We start from the raw sequence: 21,121 nt of genomic DNA on the forward strand, positions 1-21,121 counted from the left end.
TAAGTTTCTGGTGTCATTCTAAGGGAATCCAGTATCTCTCTGCCTGAGACGAGATGGTCGACAGACCACGGTGCTTTACCAGAGATGGCCTGCACCTGTCACCCCTGGGATTCAGGATACTGGCTAAGGCTTTTGCCGCCCCTATAGTGCCTTTTTTAGGCAAGGTTAAAATGACAAATTCACCACAATAACAAGAACAGGCAAGCAAAAACTGAGGGTAATGCTACTCAATGCTAGAAGTCTAAATCTCAAAATGCACTCACTCGAGGCACTCCTTAAAATGGAGAACATTGATATCTGTGCAGTGACTAAGACCTGGTTCAAGGCTCTAGAGAGCACCCCTGCATTACCAGGTTACAACTCATACCACACTTTTCGGCCATCTAATCTGGACCAGAACACCTAAGGCGGAGGTGTGTCCATATTCATTAAAGATATCCACACCTCCAAGCTAGTTGCGCAGCATAATGCACCTGAGGTTATCCAAGTGCAACTAATTCTGGGCAAAACTGCAATCCAAATTGTAGCTTGCTACAGATCCCCCACCAGGCTCCAGGATTCCCACTCCTCTTTTCTTGATATACTGGAAAATATTAGGGTTCAACCAAGCACCCTAATATTGGACGATTTCAACTACCCCACCAATAACTGGGAAGACTACTCATGTACAAACTCCTTTGCTCAACGCTTTCTGCAATTCATAAATTCCAATGCCCTGGATCAACTTATCCACACCCCCACCAGGGACAACAATATCCTAGACCTAGTCATTACCAACATGAGTGACCTGTGTTCCACACCTGAAATCAACTCCTCGGTCAGATTTGACCATAAGCTAATCACACAAGATATCTGCATCCCACCTCCACCCACCATTAAGGAAACCACAGTAAAAAATTTCTCCAAAGCCAACTTCATGCTTCTTAAGAAAGAAGTGGCAAACTTCATGACACCCATGCAGATGAACAATACAGTTACGACTGCTGAATCCTACACAAATGCACCCTATAAGCACTTACACGAGTGCATGGATCGTGCTATCCCAAACAGAACCAAGACACTATCGTCCAAAAAAAGGAAGTCAATCTGGTGGTCCCCTGTCATAAACAAACTCTACAACAGAAGGAAGAAACTATTGCAAAAGAGAGTAAAATCCCATGAGTGGAGGATTTGCCTGGTCAGCCTCAGTAAGAAGTTGAGATCCCTTATAAGATCCTTCAAAGCTAGCTATGAAAACAAAATCACCACTGATTCTAAGGGCAACCACAAAGCATTCTATAACTATGTCAAGAATCTCAATGGCAACACCCAGATCTGCTCTGAGTTACAGAACAACGGCACAAAAATTACAGAAACAACTGATATTGCCAACATCCTGACAGATAGGTTCAGTGCTAACTTTACCCCCCTCTCACCCTCTAAAGGGCCCCTATCTATATAGGAGGAATGCAGAGTCCCTGTAATCACATCTATGCAGGTAAAAGCTGCACTATCTGAAACCAAAAACACAGCATCCATGGGACCTGACAACATCCCAGGCTGCGTTTTACATGAACTTCAGAATGAACTGTCTCCCCAACTAAGCACCATGTTCAATCATAGTCTCACATCAGGCTTTGTGCCCACTGAATGGCACACAGCAACAGTTATCCCACTTCACAAAGGGGGGGGGGGGCACCACTGATCCTGGGAACTATTGCCCTATTAGCCTGACAAGCCTGGTCTGCAAGGCCATGGAATGTATCATGGAACTCATAAACAAAGACATTGGTAACCTCCAAAGTCTGGGACTCCACACAGTTTGGTTTTGTGAAAAGCAGATCATGCCTTCTGAACCTGATCGACTTCTTTGAGGCAGTCACCAAAGCTGTAGACGAGGGTAAGGTGGTTCACATAGCCAAGGCTTTTGACACCATCGCTCATTCTAGAATTATACCTAAACTCATTAAACTAGGTATAAATCCCTATGTCACAAGATGGGTTGCCAACTGGCTCACTGACAGAACCCACAATCTAAAAGTTGCAGACTCCAAATCTGACTTCAAACCAGTGACAAGTGAAGTACCACAGGGTTCAGTCCTGGGACTTATCCTGTTTGGTATCTACTTCTCTGAAGTACAGGCTAACACAGAAGGCCTCTGGCTAACGAAGTTGACAGATGACTGCAAACTATGAGCCATAGTCAAGTCCCCAAATGATGTAGACATTCTACAGAAGGGCCTCACCGAGACAGATGCCTGCTGTCAGAGGCATGGCCTCAAGATCAATGCCAAAAAGTGCATTGTCATCCCCTTTGGTAAAAACTCTGTACCCATGAACTACCACATAAACAGCAGTCTACTTAATGCCGAATGTGTGATAAGAGACCTTGGGACCCAGGTGGACAGTAGTCTCTCATTTGATAATTACATCGCCCCAGCAGTCAAGAAATCCTTCTATGTGGCACACCTCGTCACAAAAGGGTTCTCATCCAGGAAAAAAGAGGTCATTGCTCCCCTCTACTCAGCACTCATTAGACCCATTATAGAGTACAATGCCCCTTTTGGAACGTACCTCACAAAACATCTGCAGCAGCTGGAAAGGCCACAGAAGTACCTCACAAAGAGGATTACTGGCCTCAAACAGATGCCCTATACTGACCATCTCAAAAAACTCCAGCTTTACTCTGTAGCATATCGCCTACTCCGCGGAGATCTCTACCTACCATATTAAGCTATGTTAAACCCAGAGCTGTTGGACATGCTACACCTTAAGAAATCTCAATTCCTCTGAGCTACATGCTCTGGGGACCTAAACCTTGTCACAAAATTTGCATAAATGGCCGATATGAATAGCAGCTCAGCTGCCCTTGTCCATGAACACTGCAGAAAGCCTAAGTCATTTGAGTAACTAACTATGAATACTGACCTAAGTTTGCAAGTTTAACATATATATTGTAGCATATCAGCACATAGTAAGTGTACAAAGTACTCAGCTTTGCCTCTTTCCTCATAGCACACCAGAGATAAGTTGGGTCCCTATTATATAATTGAAAGAACAGTTCATCAAATGGCATTTTTTCAAAAATGCCATTCGTTGAACTGTTCTTACTGAGATTGCATTACAGTAGTGATAGGGAAATTTGCCCTTTCTCCACTGCACTGTGATGTCAGAGTTAGTATATATAATTAGCAGGCATGGGGTGGGGTTTCAATGAACAGCATCTCTATTGAAATGCCATTTGTTGAAGTGATGGTTCAATGATATAATATAGACCCGATATGTTGACTTTATGCAAAACAGCATACCTGTCATGTCTTATTCCTTAAACTGTAAATGGATTAGACCATGTACAATTGAAATAGCATAATATATACAGCTACTAATGAATAAAAGTTTGAGATGTGTGTGAGTTCTCAGTAAACAAAAAAGATAAACATAGTTCTACAATTTAAAGAGGAAGGTGCAGTAAGTTCATATTACAGACCAGTATTCATAACACTGGCTTTGGGAAAACCACTGGAAGAAATGTAGCAGAGTAGATTAATAGGCTGTTCATAAAAAAGATATACAGAGTTTATAAACTTTGTTTCACTAGCAACACGAAGAATGGTGAATATAGTCTATAAACTAAATGCAAAGACAAACACTATGAGAGGAATGAAGTGTACTTGTATCCAACAAAAATATATCAGCAAATTCCAACAGAATGCAAAGACACTAGCACAGCCATTATAAAAACTGAAATACTTTAATAAAACAGCTGCAATAAAACAAAAGTGGACTAAAAATTAAAAGGGGGTAAGCGTTTTCACACCAAAATAAATGGTGCTTACTCAGATCTTAAATATGAAAAATGATCAAGCTTCATTTATTAAGCATGTCACCAATCATAATATATAAAAAAAATCATGTTAAACTTTAACAAACTCTTTACAAATAAAATCAAGCAAAATTCTATCCACTCAATAGAAAGGAGGTGTGGCTAGCAGTTCTCTTGTCCCAATGCAATACACTCAGTGGCTAACTTTTAAAACACCTGGATCAATTAAATCATCTGAAAAAGAAATTTGCTTGATTTTATTTGTAAAGACCTTGTTAAAGTTTAACGTGTTTTTTTTATAGATTTGTGATTGGTCGACATGTTTTATGAATGGAGCTTGAGCGTAATTCTGATTTAAGATCTGAGGAAGCACCATTTATTTTGGCGTGAAAATGCTTTTTTTCTTTTTTTAAGTTTTTAGTACGCTTTTATTTTATTGTAGCTGTTTCAAAGTATTTTGGTTTTTATAATGGACATGCTTATGTCCTTGCATTCGGTTGGAATTTGCTGATAGTCTACAAACTGTGTCTTTCAACCCATCAAGTCAACCACAGTTATTCCTCCCTGGCTACGTTTATAGTATTTCACATCTTTGTCAAGCTATGTGGGTCTGTCCTCAGCTGTAAACCAACATTATTTGTGCAATGTATTCTGCCCAAACACTTCACACAGGCACCTTAGCAAAGGAGAAGCAGGAAAAAAGAGAAAACCTTAAGATATTTCACTTTGTCAAGATACCTGGGTCTGTCCTCACACTGTAAACCAACATCATGTTGTGCAGTGGATTCTACCCAAACACTTCATACAGGATCTTCATGAAGGAAAAGCAAGGAAAAAGAAAACATAGAAATTTAATTTCTTTGTCAAGCTACCTGGGTCTGTTCTCATACTGCAAACCAACATCACTTGCACAATGGATTCTACCCACACACTTCACACAGGATCTTCATGAAGGAAAAGCAAGGAAAAAGAAAACATAGAAATTTAATTTCTTTGTCAAGCTACCTGGGTCTGTTCTCATACTGCAAACCAACATCACTTGCACAATGGATTCTACCCACACACTTCACACAGACACCTCAGCAAAGGAAAGCAAGGAGAATAAAAAATATTAATGTATTTCACTTCTTTTTCAAGCTACCTGGGTCTGTACTCACTAAAAACCAACATAATCTGTACAGTGGATTTACCCAAATACTTCACACAGACACGTCAGCAGAGGAAAAGCAAGTAAAAAAGAGAAAACCTCAAAGTATTTCACTTCTTTGTCAAGCTATCTGGGTCTTTTCTCACACTGTAAACTAACATTATCTGGACAGTGGATTCTACTGAAACACTTTACATAGGCAAATTCACAAAAGAAAAACAAGAAAACAGAGAAAACCTTAAGGTGCTTTTCCCACTTATTCTGCCACTTGAGCTTAGTGTCTTACAGTTCTGTTTCTTTTTATACCCATGTTAAGGAAGAAGGTATCTCTATGACTGTTCTTTGCTTGACTCTTCCTTTCAAAATAATTATCTTAATAGGTGCATTCCCTTTAGGGTGAGCCTACCTTAGTAAAAGGAGCAACACACACTGCTTTACTGTCACACGATTATTAGCATTGCCTCTTTCCTCCAAGCTCTCCTTTCTGGATAGCTCATGCATTTATACCTACCCCTTTTTGAGCTCAATGCTATACACAGGTCTTGACTGATTAACTTCCAATCCAGTGGAAATTGTGTCCTGCTTTGATCCCCTGCTACACCCAATTCCTCAGGCAGCCCCAGACCACCCATTATATGTGCTTTGTTCTACACCCACTGGCAAACCGTCAAGACACACCTCTTAAAAAAATACATCAGCATAAATCCACATAACCCTCTTAGCTAATTACTACAATATTACTGGAAGTCTTAACTGCCACTTACAACTTCTTGTAAAAACACAACACATCTAGTCAGTAATATGTTATTCTTTCCACACCTTACCTTGTTCTAACTCTCCTCTTTTCCTCTTCACCTTCCTAATCTCCTACTACCAATAAAAAAATGTATTCATAAAGCACTTGCACAACCAAGCATATCACTAGGCACTACCTCTGCTTCCATAACTTCCTTGGCAACAAACCACCATTACAACCCCTCAATAATTAGAACAATCCTGTTTTCTAGCTCACCACTGTCAGTATCACTCTTCTGTATGACTAACATAGACTCAAACATTATTTCTCTATTTGTCTGCCAGAATACCAAAGACCTCATTCGGACTATCCTCCATAATCTTTATTGTGATTCTTTAGAGTAACATTGAACCCACCCCAGGCCTAACAACTCCCATTACTCAACATCTGAACTACTCCCTTCCTACACTGGACTGTGCCCTCCTCAGTGATCAGAGTATCAGAAACAAGTGAGACCACATATGTGCTTTTATTTCCCATATTTCAGACATTCTACCAATTACAGAATCTTGTGTCAAAAAGACATCCCCGTCTTCTAACACTTTCTGACTCCCAAGTATGTCAGTGAAACCAGACCAGGCAAATGAGGTGGAGTTTCTCTAATTTTGTTCAGAAATAACCTAAACCCAAAATTTATTACCCAAGGAAACTCATCCTCAGATATCGTCTACTCCGAGGCAATCTCTACTTAACTTACAAGGCCATGTCAAACCCAGAGCTGTTGGACATGCTACACTTAAAGTAATCCCAATCTCTCAGAGCCACACGCTCCAGGGATCTAAACCTTGTCATCACAATAAACAAAACCTGCTGGAGGGATAGGTTACTGACCCAGAGACTCCCCAGACTCTGGAATAGACTGCCCCTACATGTCAAGCAGAGCACCTCTTTGGCCCTCTTCAAAAGGAATCTTGATGACTGGATGGGAGAAAGGAAATTCACCCCAGGGATCATGTCAGTCACCCTGCTAGACAGGGATCCAGGGAAGTAAATAGTGTGGGAAGAAATAGCCAGGGAATTGTTACGGCTAGGCTTGTATAGGCCCTAGGGCCAATAGCCTAGTACCAATCTATGAACCTATGTCAATCCTAACTGGATTCTCCTAAAATTTCCAACTCACAAAGGAAAATCGGTATTGATCACTACAGTTTCTCTTCCACCCCCATCCCCTGCTTCCCTAGCTAAATTCAAATCACTGATCACTAGCATCCTTAATAACAGTGTCAGAGATGATGATATAATCATTCTAGTTGACTTTACTCTTAATTATCTTGACCATCTTATTTGACATGAGTATTTTCCTAGCAGACCTAGGTGTTCTTCATCACATAAAACAACCAACAGGACCTAACCTCAGGTCCTCCAAATACACCCCACTTGGACTGATTATTACAAACATGCCAAGCTCTATCACCAGCATAAACATTCTGCCACCATCACTAAGCGACCACTGCCCAGTCACCTTTGCAATTCCCAACTATTCTATAAAAATATCACCAACATTAAAAGCATTCAAAACACAGAGTAGCACAAATATAGACAAACTTATAATCTTTCTCATAGCCTATGACTGGAACAATATACTCTCCTCACATGTCCCTAATACAGCAGCTGTAAGCCTAACTGACTTTTTACTCCAGCTGCCAGGCTGGCTGCCACTTATCCACAGGCTTTATAAACCCACCAAAACTGAAAGGCTATCCACTGAATGTAAGTATATTTTAATTCTAAGGGATGAAGCATAGCAAAATGAAAACAGATCCCCACAACTGACAACCGCATCTCCCTTATAATCTTGCATAAACTAGCCAAGAAGTCCATCAGAAGGCACACAAAAAAATCTCCAAAGAAACAAAGAACACTCTTACATTTCTCAAAGACTTTTGGAAACAGAGTAACCTACTTAGAGGAAGAAAATCTCTTCATGTTACCCTGTCTACAAACACCATTCAATGTGGTACAGCAAAATGTTCTCTAGAAGAGCTCTTTTAAGAATTTAGCAATATTCCATTAATAAACTCCATACCTCCCACAGATCGTGCATTACCCAGTCTACCTCCATTCATCCCACTCTTTCACTTCAAATGCATACATCCCAGAGAAGTCTTTATTCTACTTGAAAATATTTCCCCTGACACCCTTCCTGGATCTGACAATATAAACTCCTGGTTCATATATCATTGCAGAGAGCAACTATGTCTTCTTCTCACTCACATCTATAATCTTTGCCTCACACAAATCATGGAACAAATTTGAAAAACTGCTCTAATTAAACCCCTCCTAAAGCATACCAATCTAAAAGATACCACTCACTTTTGTCCAGTATTCATCCTCCCATTTCTGGGTTAATGCCTAGCAAAGATGGTCTACACCCAATTCTCCACTGTATCCAACAGTACTACCTACTGTCCTCTGAACAACATGGAATTTGGCCTGGATGAAGTCCTGTTGCAACACTTTGGTCTATAACTGATGACACACAGCTAAACTCTGGTGATGGCCTATTTACAGGTGCCCTATTTATAGACCTGAAAAGGCATTTGACCTCATTGCCCACCATCTTTTCCAAAACAAACCAACTGAAATTGGTGCCAGTCTACATGTGCTTCCTGGTTCACAAACGTCATCAGTAACAGACATTTCTGAATTGAAGCAGGATCCTCCCAATTAGAATCTGCACTTATTACCAAAGGTGTACCACAAAAATCCATTCTTGCATCTATGCTCTTCTACATATTCATTAACAAACTTCCTTGTGACTTCCTCCATCTCCTGCTTATTCTTTATGCTGATGACATCATTTACTGATCAGGTCACTCTGACACCATCATTCAATACCATCTCCAGTCAGATTTACATGAGCTCCACTGATGCCTCATAAACCATAAACTACTCAACCTCAGCAAGACCAAAACTATACTTTCTTAGAACTCCACAGAAAATTCACCAAGCACCTGACTCTTACTATCTTTGACTGACATAACCATTCCATACAGACAAACACCTTCAAATACCTAGGACTGTGGCTTGATCAGTCACTGAATTTCCATTTTCACATATACAGAGTGAGATCCAAAATAAACTCCCTCCTCTTCTTGGCCAGAAAGATCTCCTCCAGTCTATCTCAACCAGCCACATCAGCCACTGGCAAACGAGTTCTCCTTTCTCTACTTGAATATAGGCTCCCGATTTTTGCTTCTACCTCCAAGAAAAACATTGCCACACTGCAGACCATCTCTAACAGCAGCTGCTGATTCATTACAAATGTAACTCTCTGTGAGCATCACTCTATCAGCCTAGAAAAAGCCAAATGGCTACCCATGAAACAAAGCTCTAACCTACGTTTAGGATCCTAACTCTTCAAAATACTCCAACTCCACACCTTTACTCCTCTTACAGCTAGACTTCATGAAAAAAAAAAACTCATAAACTGAGACATGAGTCACAAGCCACACCAATTCTTATTACCCTTGGAACCAAACTTCATATACTGCACAGGCTTTCTCCTCTCAGGCACCTACTCTTTGGTAAGCTCTCCCCATCGACATTAAGAAAATCACTTATTCCAAATTCAGAATGCAACTCAAAAATCACTTCATCATCCAAGCCAAATACTCCTGCTTCAGCACAGGACATATCAGCTAGCCTATATTCTTTCCAAGTCTGTTCTCCACTCTCAAGAGTCACTGAAGATTGACCCACTTTAGAAAGTAATGTATATATTGCACATTACACTCAACTTGATTATACATTGTACTATGCTTGTTCACTATAATGTATATGCAGTTTTTCTATGTAATTAATTTAAACTGTTCTGTTATTGCTTACATTTCTGTATTTTTGTTAGTGAAATGTTTTCTATTTCACCTGAAATGTGCCTGAAATTGGTCCGTATTGATCAGTACACTACCCCAGTAAACAAATATAAATAAATAAACTCATGAAGTCCATGATGCTGGCTTGCCTGTAGATACTGTATACCATGACTTCAAGGCAACTTTTGATTCAATGGAACATGAACCGCTGCTAAGGAATACAACCATAATATATTTAAATAGTAAAAACATAATATTGTGGTTGGTATCATGGTTGAAACTTAAAATGGAGAACATAAAATGAAACATGAAATCTTTGTGGTTTATGGTAAATATAGGAATGTCACAAGGATTGAAATAATGTCTTGTGTTATTTAATCATTTATATACGAGAGACGTACTATGTATGTTTGGCTTGCAGTTAACTGAAAAGGATGAGTGATAGATTGGGAATAGATAAGGCCAACAGGATTTTTTAGATAAAATATTTGAGCTTGCAGAAACACAATAACATTTAATGTAATATATGCAAAGTAATATATTTCAAAGAAAGCAAATATTAAATATGATTACTTCCTGGATAATGATCAAATCCAGGTGAACAAAGAAGAAAGAAATCAGTGGGTTACTCTGATTTAGAATTCATAAAACATTTAGCTATGGTCAAAGCAAAGGCATAAATGATAATGGACTTTGCAAAGCAAATTATATAGTACAGGAATAAGGAAGTCCTGGCAACGTTGTATGGGGCTGGAAAATATGGTCTATATTAAATCAGCAAACACTTAAGAAAGCGAACACTGATTTATTGACCCCATGTAAGTGAAAGCCTACAATTCCAAACACTTAGAACAGCGATTTTTTTTTCAGGGAAAAAAAAAAATCACTGTTCCAAAAAAAAATAAATAAATAAATAAATAAAAACTTTAAAACATTACATAACGTGGGGGGCTGTGCCGCCCACACCTCCCTACTTAAATATACCAACTCCAAGATCGCACTACAGTGACAAAAACGGCAAAATAATGAAGGTGGCCAAGCAATTTCTTTCCCAGGGAAAGAATTTGCTTATATGCCATTTTGGTATTTTGCCATTTCATGCTTTCAAGTTCGATCAAGACGCATTCAAAAGAATGTGTCTTTGATCATATAATAGGGAACCGGAAAATAGGTTTCAGGAAACTGAGTGCTTAGAATCTAGAGTGGAGGAGTCGCCGGAACATTATATAATGCAAGAAAGATCATGAGTTTTATAAAAAAATAGGTTCCAAGAATAACAAAGTTATGTTTATACTGCATAAGGTCCTGATAAGGCTGTATAACGTATTTGGAGCTAAAGAACAAAAACTGTGACTGAAGAAGGAAACCCAAAAATAAAGGGTGGCATGGATTTAGAGAATGAAGGTGAAAAGGTACAAGATGTGGGAGGACAAAGTGAAATTGTTGTCCTTGGATGGTATCAGAGGATGGTATTATAGCACATAACTGGTGATGAATTTTTTTGATAGTATGCAAAGTACTAATGGAAGAAATGTTTGTAAGTGGGAAGGTTAGCAGAAATAAAAAAGCCATTTTCAGATGATAAAATATGCATGAGGTAGAATATATTATCAGTTTAGATTAAAGAGGTTGGAACATTTGAGCTTTATAAGAAAGACAAAGATGAAGATTTTGTAATTAACAAACATATATATATGAGACATCGAGAGAAAGGTATGAAGTTTAGGTATCCCATAAGCAAGCATGCATGTAGATTTTGTATTTATAACCTTAAACCTCATTAGCAAGATATACTTTAATGTACTAGAGAAGGGAAAACTGCTGCTTCTGATTACACTGTACTTAAACTGATGATTTGATGATTTGCTGTTAGTAACGTATTCATTACAATTCTACTATTGAAGAGAACTCATTCACAACTATTTGTTATAACACACATCATGTACAATTAAACCTGAGAAAGACAAGACACAACACAGGAAAAAAGATGATAGGTAATAACATCATACTGTAAGGAACATTATTAGGTTTTACTAAATGAACAGAATAGCTAAAGTTTATGCTCAAGTTTTTGTTTCTATTAAAGCAGAAAAAAACCCATAGAAACATTTAGACACTGATACCATACAAGACTGTTCTGTGATTTGTACAGATTATAATTTGCTTCTTGTTACTCACATTTAATCATGTTAGTTAAACAGCATTTTGGTTCATTGTCAAACATAGTAAACTAACAATGTTAAAGGAGTAGCAAAACCAGACACTGTGATAACAATCATTTATTTATGTCTTGCAGCTTAGACAATGAATGCAAAGGCATGCATATTTAATAAGACAGGCTCTCACCCCGATGTGAAGCCTCATCAGTTCAGAAAAGCAAGAAGAATGCAATTATGCAGCATTTTCACTTATCTAATAAATCATTGTTGAATCTTAGTTTGCATATTTAATCCTGTTTGAAAAAAATACAGCCCACTATAAATGGCATTTAACCTTGTTGCAGGCTTAAATTTCTTTTAATAGAAAAACACAAACAATTGAGAATGTGTGACTGAGGAACTCAGAGAATTTAACCATTGCTGGTACTTAAATATGCAGTTTTAGGAAAAGTACATAGGTTTTATGTTGTAAGAGTATATTAGATATTGACAACATGTGGAATATACATTAAATAACAGTTATGATTGTTTACAAAAAATGTGGCCGACACATTTTTTTGGTATATTCATTAACAATGGATAGACAATAACAGCTGGTCATTCTTAATTGTGCTTTGTAACTTATTTAATTGTAAAATTTTATACAATGGCACACAATGATAAATTTAAAAGAATAAGTTCAGGAAAGTGCCTGTTTGGTCAGCTGAGTCTGGACTGGTTTAACTATGTGTCATGCTTTGCAAAGGACATTGTTGATTTTGCTTCCATTAAAATGTTTTTCTTTGCATCTAAAATTTATTCCATAAATTAGTATTTCTCTCCTTCCTCCTAGGTCATAAATATACACAGACTTGTATATCCTGTATACTCTAGTCGAGGGTTGCTACCATAGCTGTGTACATTTTAATGTGCATACTTGAGGATTTGATGTAACTCTGCAGGTCTAATTTACCAGTGAGTAATATATTGGAGCAGTATCCTCCTAGAATCTCATGCTGCAGGCAGTGTTATGTAACCGCATGCCTTGGTTTGCTGCACTAACCCATTACAAGGGCACTTCATGAGCCATTCATTGCTCATTTGCTGTTAACACCCTCTCCTCAGTTCTGATCCAAGTGTCAGTATGTTGCATCATCACTTGCAAACCTTACTTATTCTATCCAGCCATTCATCCATCTAAGGGACATGCAGTTAAATTAACATGACAATCTACTGACTAGCTTCTTGCTTCTGCATGAATTTCAAAGTATTTTATATACACCCTCCTCAATTTTCATCTGAAATGTTTTTCCTTCCACCATTACTGAAACATTGCCTTGTCCTATGATAAGGTTAACAAATGGAAGACTCCTGCAGTCATGGTCCTATGACTCAGATCTGAACATTGTACATTATACATAGTCTAATACATGCATATTTATTTTCCAACTTTATTCTAATACCTTGTTTGTAAAACACATATATTTAGTTGAATAATATAGGTTAAGGGAAATAATGTATAGTAATATCTGTGTTACTTAATTTGATATTTGTGAAGGCTGTTTATCTCACTGTGCTGTGTTTGTAACTTAAAATACTTTAATTATTTTATTATAAGCCCTGCATTGGTTTGAGTTTAAAATCTCTTCTTGAGAGATGGGAATGAGCAACTTCATTCACCATAAAGAATTCCTCATCCGCAGGACAAAATGCAAAATAAAATCAAAGACAAAAACTTATCACTGAAAAACAAAGCTAACTGTGATTGCATCACAATCGAAATATTCCTGGAGAGTATTAAATGATTCACCATATTTTGATTGTAAAATGTCCAGTAAATCATTATCACTATGGATACCTCTTGTCTGCATGATTCAAAAGAAAAGAAAGTATTGTATTAGTATTCCACATTCCCCACAGCATCACCTAGCAATAACTCTGTCAGATCTACCACGCAAAGACCAACCCAGCCCTTCCCTCTTTGCAAAGCTTCATCCCAATTTTGTTTTAAAGTGGTGACCCCAGGAAGAGTACGGGAACTCTTTGAAAACCTAGTTATGAAAGCTAAATCTAAGCAATGCAGCATTCAACCCTCCTGCTCTCTCATTGTTGCCTGTTTACTGGCCAAATCCTTTGCATAAATTTTTAATCTTTACTTGACCACTACAATTGTCTCCTTTTAGTTTAAACATTCCCTGATCATCCCCATCCCATTATAAAATGAGCTGGGATTGGAAAGGTCAGAGCCAGTTAGCTACAATTACATTTGGGAAAAAGTTGCACAAATCTTGGGCAGAAGGAAGAATATATGACAACTTCTGCTCTGATTAAATCGTCCAGAGGGAGGAAAAGATGCCTATATGTGTGGCAGATTTAAAAACAATAGTTTTGACAAATAGGGGACATGGGGGTGTCATATTGTCTTTAAAGGTGGTATGAAAGGGAAACAAATGAAGTTACATATTATGTTTTCTCTGAATATAATAATTCATTTCTACTGTAAGGTTTTTCAGTATGGATACATTTAATGCAGTCTGTTCTTCAGATCTGTTTATTTCTTTATTTATATCTGTACAAGTACTCAGGTATACCTATCCAATTGCCACCTGAAACATCCCTACATTATGCAGGTTTGGCCCAATTTGGCAGAAGAGTGGCACCTCATGAGCACAACAGAACTGATTTCTGATGCAGCATGGTGATTGTATTATAATAATGAAAAAATGCCTCACTTGTGCATGGAATAAATGTACATCTGATGTTCTGGTATCATTGGTAGAGGAGCTATCTGCTGAGCCATGGATTCTTGTGTCTAATAAAATAATAGTGAGAGAAAATGTTTTAACAGTTATCAGTTCTCCCCAGAGAACAGTGCAATTTGCTGGCATATTGCAAAATTATTTACTTGTCTTGAAAGTCTATTATATAATAAGAGACAACAGAATAATAATTAGATGGTCTGACTAAAACACATAATGAAAACTGTTACTAATCATGGAGAACTAAAGCTCTGAGTTAATGAAATGGTTATTACGGTGACACCATTGTGCTTCACATGCCAACGCCAATACTACAGTATTCCTTACTCCTTCAGCACGACATTTCTTAGGGGAACTTCTGGTACATTACTCCTTACTCCTGCAGCATGGCATTTGTTAGGGGAACTTCTGGTACAGTATTCCTTACTCCTTCAGCATGGCATTTGTTAGGGGAACTTCTGGTACAGTATTCCTTACTCCTTCAGCATGGCATTTGTTAAGGGAACTTCTGGTACAGTATTCCTTACTCCTTCAGCACGGCATTTGTTAAGGGAACTTCTGGTACAGTATTCCTTACTCCTTCAGCATGACATTTGTTAGGGTAACTTCTGGTACAGTATTCCTTACTCCTTCAGCTCAGCATTTGTTAGGGGAACTTCTGGTACAGTATTCCTTACTCCTTCAGCACGGCATTTGTTAGGGGAACTTCTGGTACAGTATTACTTACTCCTTCAGCACGGCATTTGTTAGGGGAACTTCTGGTATAGTATTCCTTACTCCTTCAGCACGGCATTTGTTAGGGGAACTTCTGGTACAGTATTACTTACTCCCTCAGCACGGCATTTGTTAGGGGAACTTCTGGTACAGTATTCCTTACTCCTTCAGCACATTTGTTAGGGGAACTTCTGATAAAGTATTCCTTACTCCTTCAGCACAGCATTTGTTAGGGGAACTTCTGGTACAGTATTACTTACTCCTTCAGCACAGCATTTGTTAGGGGAACTTCTGGTACAGTACTCCTTACTCCTTCAGCACGGCATTTGTTAGGGGAACTTCTGATACATTACTCCTTACTCCTTCAGCACGGCATTTGTTAGGGTAACTTCTGGTACAGTATTCCTTACTCCTTCAGCTCGGCATTTGTTAGGGGAACTTCTGGTACAGTATTACTTACTCCTTCAGCACGGCATTTGTTAGGGGAACTTCTGGTACAGTATTACTTACTCCTTCAGCACGGCATTTGTTAGGGGAACTTCTGGTACAGTACTCCTTACTCCTTCAGCACGGCATTTGTTAGGGGAACTTCTGGTACAGTACTCCTTACTCCTTCAGCACGGCATTTGTTAGGGGAACTTCTGATACATTACTCCTTACTCCTTCAGCACGGCATTTGTTAAGGGAACTTCTGGTACAGTACTCCTTATTCCTTCATCACGGCACTTTTTGGGGGAATGTCTGGTACAGTATTCCTTATTCCTTCATCACGGCACTTTTTGGGGGAACATCTGGTATTTACTCTCATTATTCCCAACCAAACAGCATGCAAACTTAACCACAGTAAGGCATGGCTATCTTACTAGACACTATGGGGACCACTGTGTGTGTCATTAGTGGTTCTGAGCCTGCTAAGGAGGGAATTAATTTATAAAGTTTTAAACTGCTATTCTTCTGATCACCAAGTCTGCCTGAGGTGGATTTACTTCTGGATGCTTACATCCATATCAACACAGAAGTCCACTCCAAAAGAATTCCTTATGCCAGCATAATTTTCTGATACTGCCTCGAACATGATTTTAATACAAGTGGTTTAGTATTTCTCATGCCACTGTCAGAATAGTACCAGTTTAATCCAACTGTATTTATGCAGATATCACTAAGTTTATTTACTAATTATCATCTTTGTTTCACTTCTCTGGAACAATGTTTTCTTGACACACAGAGCTGTACTGACTACGAGGTTTGTATTTAGTCAATAACTGCTGCATTTCAATTTGTGATGTTGTGTTTTAGAAAGAAAGGCCTGTTATTTTCAAGAGTAAAGCCTTTATTTAACTTGTATGTGTATTTACAGTGTCCCTTTTCTTGTTACATCAATATATAATGAGGCCAGATGCTAATTTACTGAACTGTGACCAGTAAGACCCTTACTGAGTAGGGTTGGAGTTTAACATATTAAATACTGCTGTATGAGCTTGTGACAGTCCTAATTATACCATTAACAAAGATGTGGATGTAACATGGAAACTTCTAACTGGTAAAGCAGAAGAACATGAATTATTAAGGGCCAAAAGGGTAAAATAATCCTCTGCTTAACTTTCTTTTAGGAAGTAGACATATATGGCAAATCATACATTGTTAGCAGTTATGTGCAACATGTCATAAAGCATAGAAGCTCTCAAGCCCAAGGTAATGCCAGAAACCTCTAAGTATGATAACAGGCTTGCTTTGCATGACTGTATGTATGGTTCTTTTGGTACTTTTCTAACTAGGTAAAGATAATCTAGATATCCTGGAATATTAAAGATTAGTGTCATCTGCATCAAGATTTGTATAAGATGATTTCTTGTTTTCAAAGAATACTTTGTATTCCAAATAATGTCTGCAAATCAATTCACACGTCAAAACAATGATGATCACTGTTGATGTAGCATCAGTCCTTATGTATATAAATGGGGAAAAGGGTGTTAATGCCTGATGCCTACCTAAATCAAAGGTGTGACCTTTCAGAATTATGTTGTGTTTGTAGTTGTTGAGTTCATTTCCTAAAATGTTACTGGCTTAAGAATTGTACTCCATTTATGTTTTTTTTCTTTCTGTAATACAACATTACTCAGTTATTTCTCCTGTTTTTTTCTGCATTCTTAAAATAAATAAATATAGGGAAATACAATTTCTCTCTTCAGACATTTTAGTTTGTCATACACACCATGGGTACTTGTTGCAACTGACCTCATGAATTTTATCCTACATACACGTTGCATAGATACTTATAACCTTCCCTGTGCAGAGAATAATTGGTGTGTCACATATGTCCTTTGGGGTTAACTAATCCTTAATGTTGCTGCCTACAATAATGCATGACTATGTCTTGATATTTCTACCTTTACAGGAGGGAGTTGTCCTGTAGCCTAGGGAAAGACAAACGTCTAATATTTTTTCAGAAAATGACAACTTTCTGCTATAACAGACTTGTTTCGGAAAATGTATAGCTCAAAATCATCTGCACTTAATATTTCATTATTGCATGCTGGATATTGACTGACTGCAGACACTTTGGAGTTAGACATCGAGGTGATACACCTTTCAGACAATAACTGTAAAATTCAGTTCTCTTTGTTTATAAGGTTAGTGGTAATGGGATTAACATTTGTGCTTTTTCACCAAGAATAAAAGTTGTATGGCTAGTATATTTATGAAAATAACCTTTATAAAAAAAATAAAAGATTTGGTTGAACTCTCAAACAGAAGAAATGTGGAGACAACATATCTCATGAGAACGAATCTCATTTACCTGGATCTGCTTGCTATTTAAAATTGCAAATAATAATTACAATGAATAATGCTTCGTATAAGATGTGCTACCTAGAGTAAATGCCTTTTAAATAAAAAAAAAAATGACACAAGAAGTACACTAAACTCTCATTTAACTGGAACTCAAGCAACTTCCAAAAAATATAGAAGAAATACAGTTCAATTTTCATATGTTGCACTTTCTGTTTTCCCTCCACAGAAACATACCTTACGTTTTTAGAGTTTTAGAGTTTAAAAAGGAAGATAGGAATAAATTCCCTCTCTCTCCCGAGCCTGAGAACAAGTCAAATCAAACAAATAGTATAGGGTACAGTATTAGTCAGGCCTTTAATTCTCAACCAACCAGAAACTACACTTATCCAGCATCTACCAGTCCCCATGGGTGCCAGTTAACTGAGAGTTTACTGTATTTGTATTAGTACTTCAAGATGCAGCTGACAAATGAGGAAATTAAAATAAATTTAAAATATAGCATGTAAACCATAATATCCCTACCCATTTTACGACCGTTTCTATTCCATTACATACCCATCTGTAAACTTCATAGACTGTGTCGTAGATCGTTCTGCATGCTCTCATGAATGTATCATATAAAGTTGTACAGTGAAGAATAGTATTATCTAAAGCTGGAAAGATGCGTATTTCTCTTCCTTCAAAATGTACCTTTAGTTTATCCTGTAGCTCATTAAGAGTTACTGTTTTCACTTCATTGGTGTCATTAGTGTTGCGTCCAATAAAAGCATCAGAACAACGTTTCATTGATGAATTCTGACAGTAGTATGCACTCCAGAAATGAGAGGGGATGTTGACCCGACGTTTAATAAAATTATCTTTGGATGGAATCACACCTGTCACGACAAACAGAACAGCACAACTGGGAAGGATTGTTTTATTTAAATATTCTTCATATTTGCACCAGTTACCATTATTAAACGAAGGTACCTGAGGTGCCATGTTTGTGAAGGTAAAGGTTGACATGCAGGAGTCAGCATTACGATGGCAATACGGACTTAGGTGGCCCCTTGTGTAATTACTATTCTTATAATCTTCATCTACTGCTTGGTTCTTTATAATATTTTGCATGTCTTCTGGGCGGATATCCTTTTTTTGCATCATATTTGGTTCATGACTTCCATTAGAAAACTGCAAGTAAGGAAACAATAAGTTTTAAACATAATAATGATAGTCTGTCAAAGAACTGTTTGTATCTTTACATATCATATATCCTTTTTTCACTTCCCATCCCTAGGCTTTCCTGGAACACAACTCATGTCTTATTCAATATCATTATAGATTTTTGCATGCCAAGCCTCCTAAAGAAGGCTACTTCAGAAATCCACCACCCTATTCTCTATTATTGTTTGTATTCTATGTATGATCCAATGGCCCCATGATGTACCACCCCCTTCCCCCAAACAATTAAGAGTCTTAAAGTTAGAAAAAGGCAACAGTCCATGAAAGCAGGCCTAACTATGTATTTTAGAAAGACTAACTCCCAGATGTGATAAAAGGCTTGGACACTGAAACAGACAGGCAGGGAAGACTAGGTATCAGCTTGCCTACCCTGAGGGAAAGGAGAGATGGATGAGAGCTGGCCAGTCACTGCCATAAAAGCAGAGGATTGTGCAGTACAGACATGATGAGGGCTTGGAATGTGAGCTTAGTGGTCCCATGCCAGTGGTGGTAAGTAGTTGGTGGATGTCTACACATGCATACAGATGGTGTATGTCTCATATCTGCCACCAGAAACATGGTTATGGCCTCAATAATAGTGACATTATTACTGAGATACCAGTGCCAGTGAGGGAACAAACCACCTCAATTCTTGTCTGGAGTATAACCTTCTGGTCAACTGTCACCTGTGTGCTAAATATGAATGATGGAAAAGGTTTGATAGTGGGCAGTGTAGTAAAAAGTAACTAAAAACATCCATGGAAAGATGCAATGTGGAATGAAGGGAGCTGAGAAGGTTAGTGTCTGATGAGCAGTGAGCTTCTCAGAGACACTCTGGATGATAATTTCTTGGTTCATCTGCATGTACCACTCAAGGCTGATGGCAAGTCTTGTAATATTGCAGAAGTAGTAGAAGGATGGCATACCAAGAACCATTTCTGTGGCAGAAACAGGTCTGTATTAGAACATTGAAGTTTCAAAACTTAGAATGTTCTAATATTGAACCCTATTCAGCGAAAACTGAAAACACTGAACATACAGAACAGCATTTTCTTTTCCTAGGGAAAAAATTTGCTGTTCCAAAATACATACACACAACACAAGCACACCAAACAGCAATCCACACACATGCACTTAAAATCTTACATCTAAACCTACACTAAACTATACACACACACCACTAACTGTCCACTTACCTTAACCCAAACCCTAAGCATAAAGTCCATCAGTATCACACACTCACCTCACCCGCGCCCTAACCCTAACTCACCTACCCCACCCTAACCCTCACGTCCACACAACTGCACACTTACCTGACCCGCGCCCTAACCCTAACTCACCTAACCTGCCCTAACCCTCACGTCCATACAATCGCACACATACCTAACCCGCACCCTAACCCTAACTAACTTAACCCGCACTCAGTCGCACAGTTACCTGAACTCGACCCATAACTTTCCACCACAGTGCTGAAAATACTGAAGCAACAGAAATAGACAACCGAATTCTTTCCCTAGGAAAAAATTTGTTTTTCTGTTGCTTCGATATTTTCAGTTTTCGCTGAATAGGGTTCGATATTAGAACATTCGAAGTTTTGAAACTTCGATGTTCTAATATATACTCAGCAGAAACATATCAGGAAATGCCATTTATAGGATGGGAAAATTAAACTGAATAGAAATAGGAGGAGGAAGATTAATAACCATCCATATAAAAAGTATTCTAAGCCAGAGAACCACAAACCACATTAACAAGAGAGAAAAGGGACAAGAAATGTTGTGGATCTTGATGGAATCAGGAAATGGAAGCCCTAGAAACAAACTCCACAGCACTGCACATTTTTTTTTCTGTTCAGGCACCTACTCTTTGCCAAGAACTCCCCATCGACTTTAAGGAAATCAATACTTACTTCAAATTCAAAATGCAACTCAGAAGGTACTTCTTCATCCAAGCCAAATGC

The 21,121-nt window shown here is 38.1% G+C and overlaps 1 protein-coding gene across 3 annotated transcripts in view; it reads right to left on the reverse strand.

The window, feature by feature from the left end:
• LOC122790726 (endonuclease domain-containing 1 protein-like) overlaps positions 1-21,121 on the reverse strand; it is a 138,086-nt gene that overhangs the window by 59,456 nt on the left and 57,509 nt on the right. The window contains exons 2-3 of one of the 3 annotated variants that reach the window (XM_044058300.1): positions 18,517-19,131; positions 11,680-14,510 (exon numbers count right to left, since the gene is read on the reverse strand). In XM_044058300.1, the coding sequence (XP_043914235.1) occupies positions 14,427-14,510; positions 18,517-19,131 (699 nt within the window). In that variant the 3' untranslated portion in view covers positions 11,680-14,426. Of the gene's footprint in view, positions 1-11,679; positions 14,511-18,483; positions 19,132-21,121 lie in introns of those variants that run through there. The other 2 variants (XM_044058302.1, XM_044058303.1) reach the window with 2 other exon arrangements.

The sequence above is a fragment of the Protopterus annectens genome, chromosome 16.part0 (assembly GCF_019279795.1).
Source record: "Protopterus annectens isolate FY-2018-M chromosome 16.part0, PAN1.0, whole genome shotgun sequence".
NCBI lineage: Eukaryota > Metazoa > Chordata > Ceratodontiformes > Protopteridae > Protopterus > Protopterus annectens.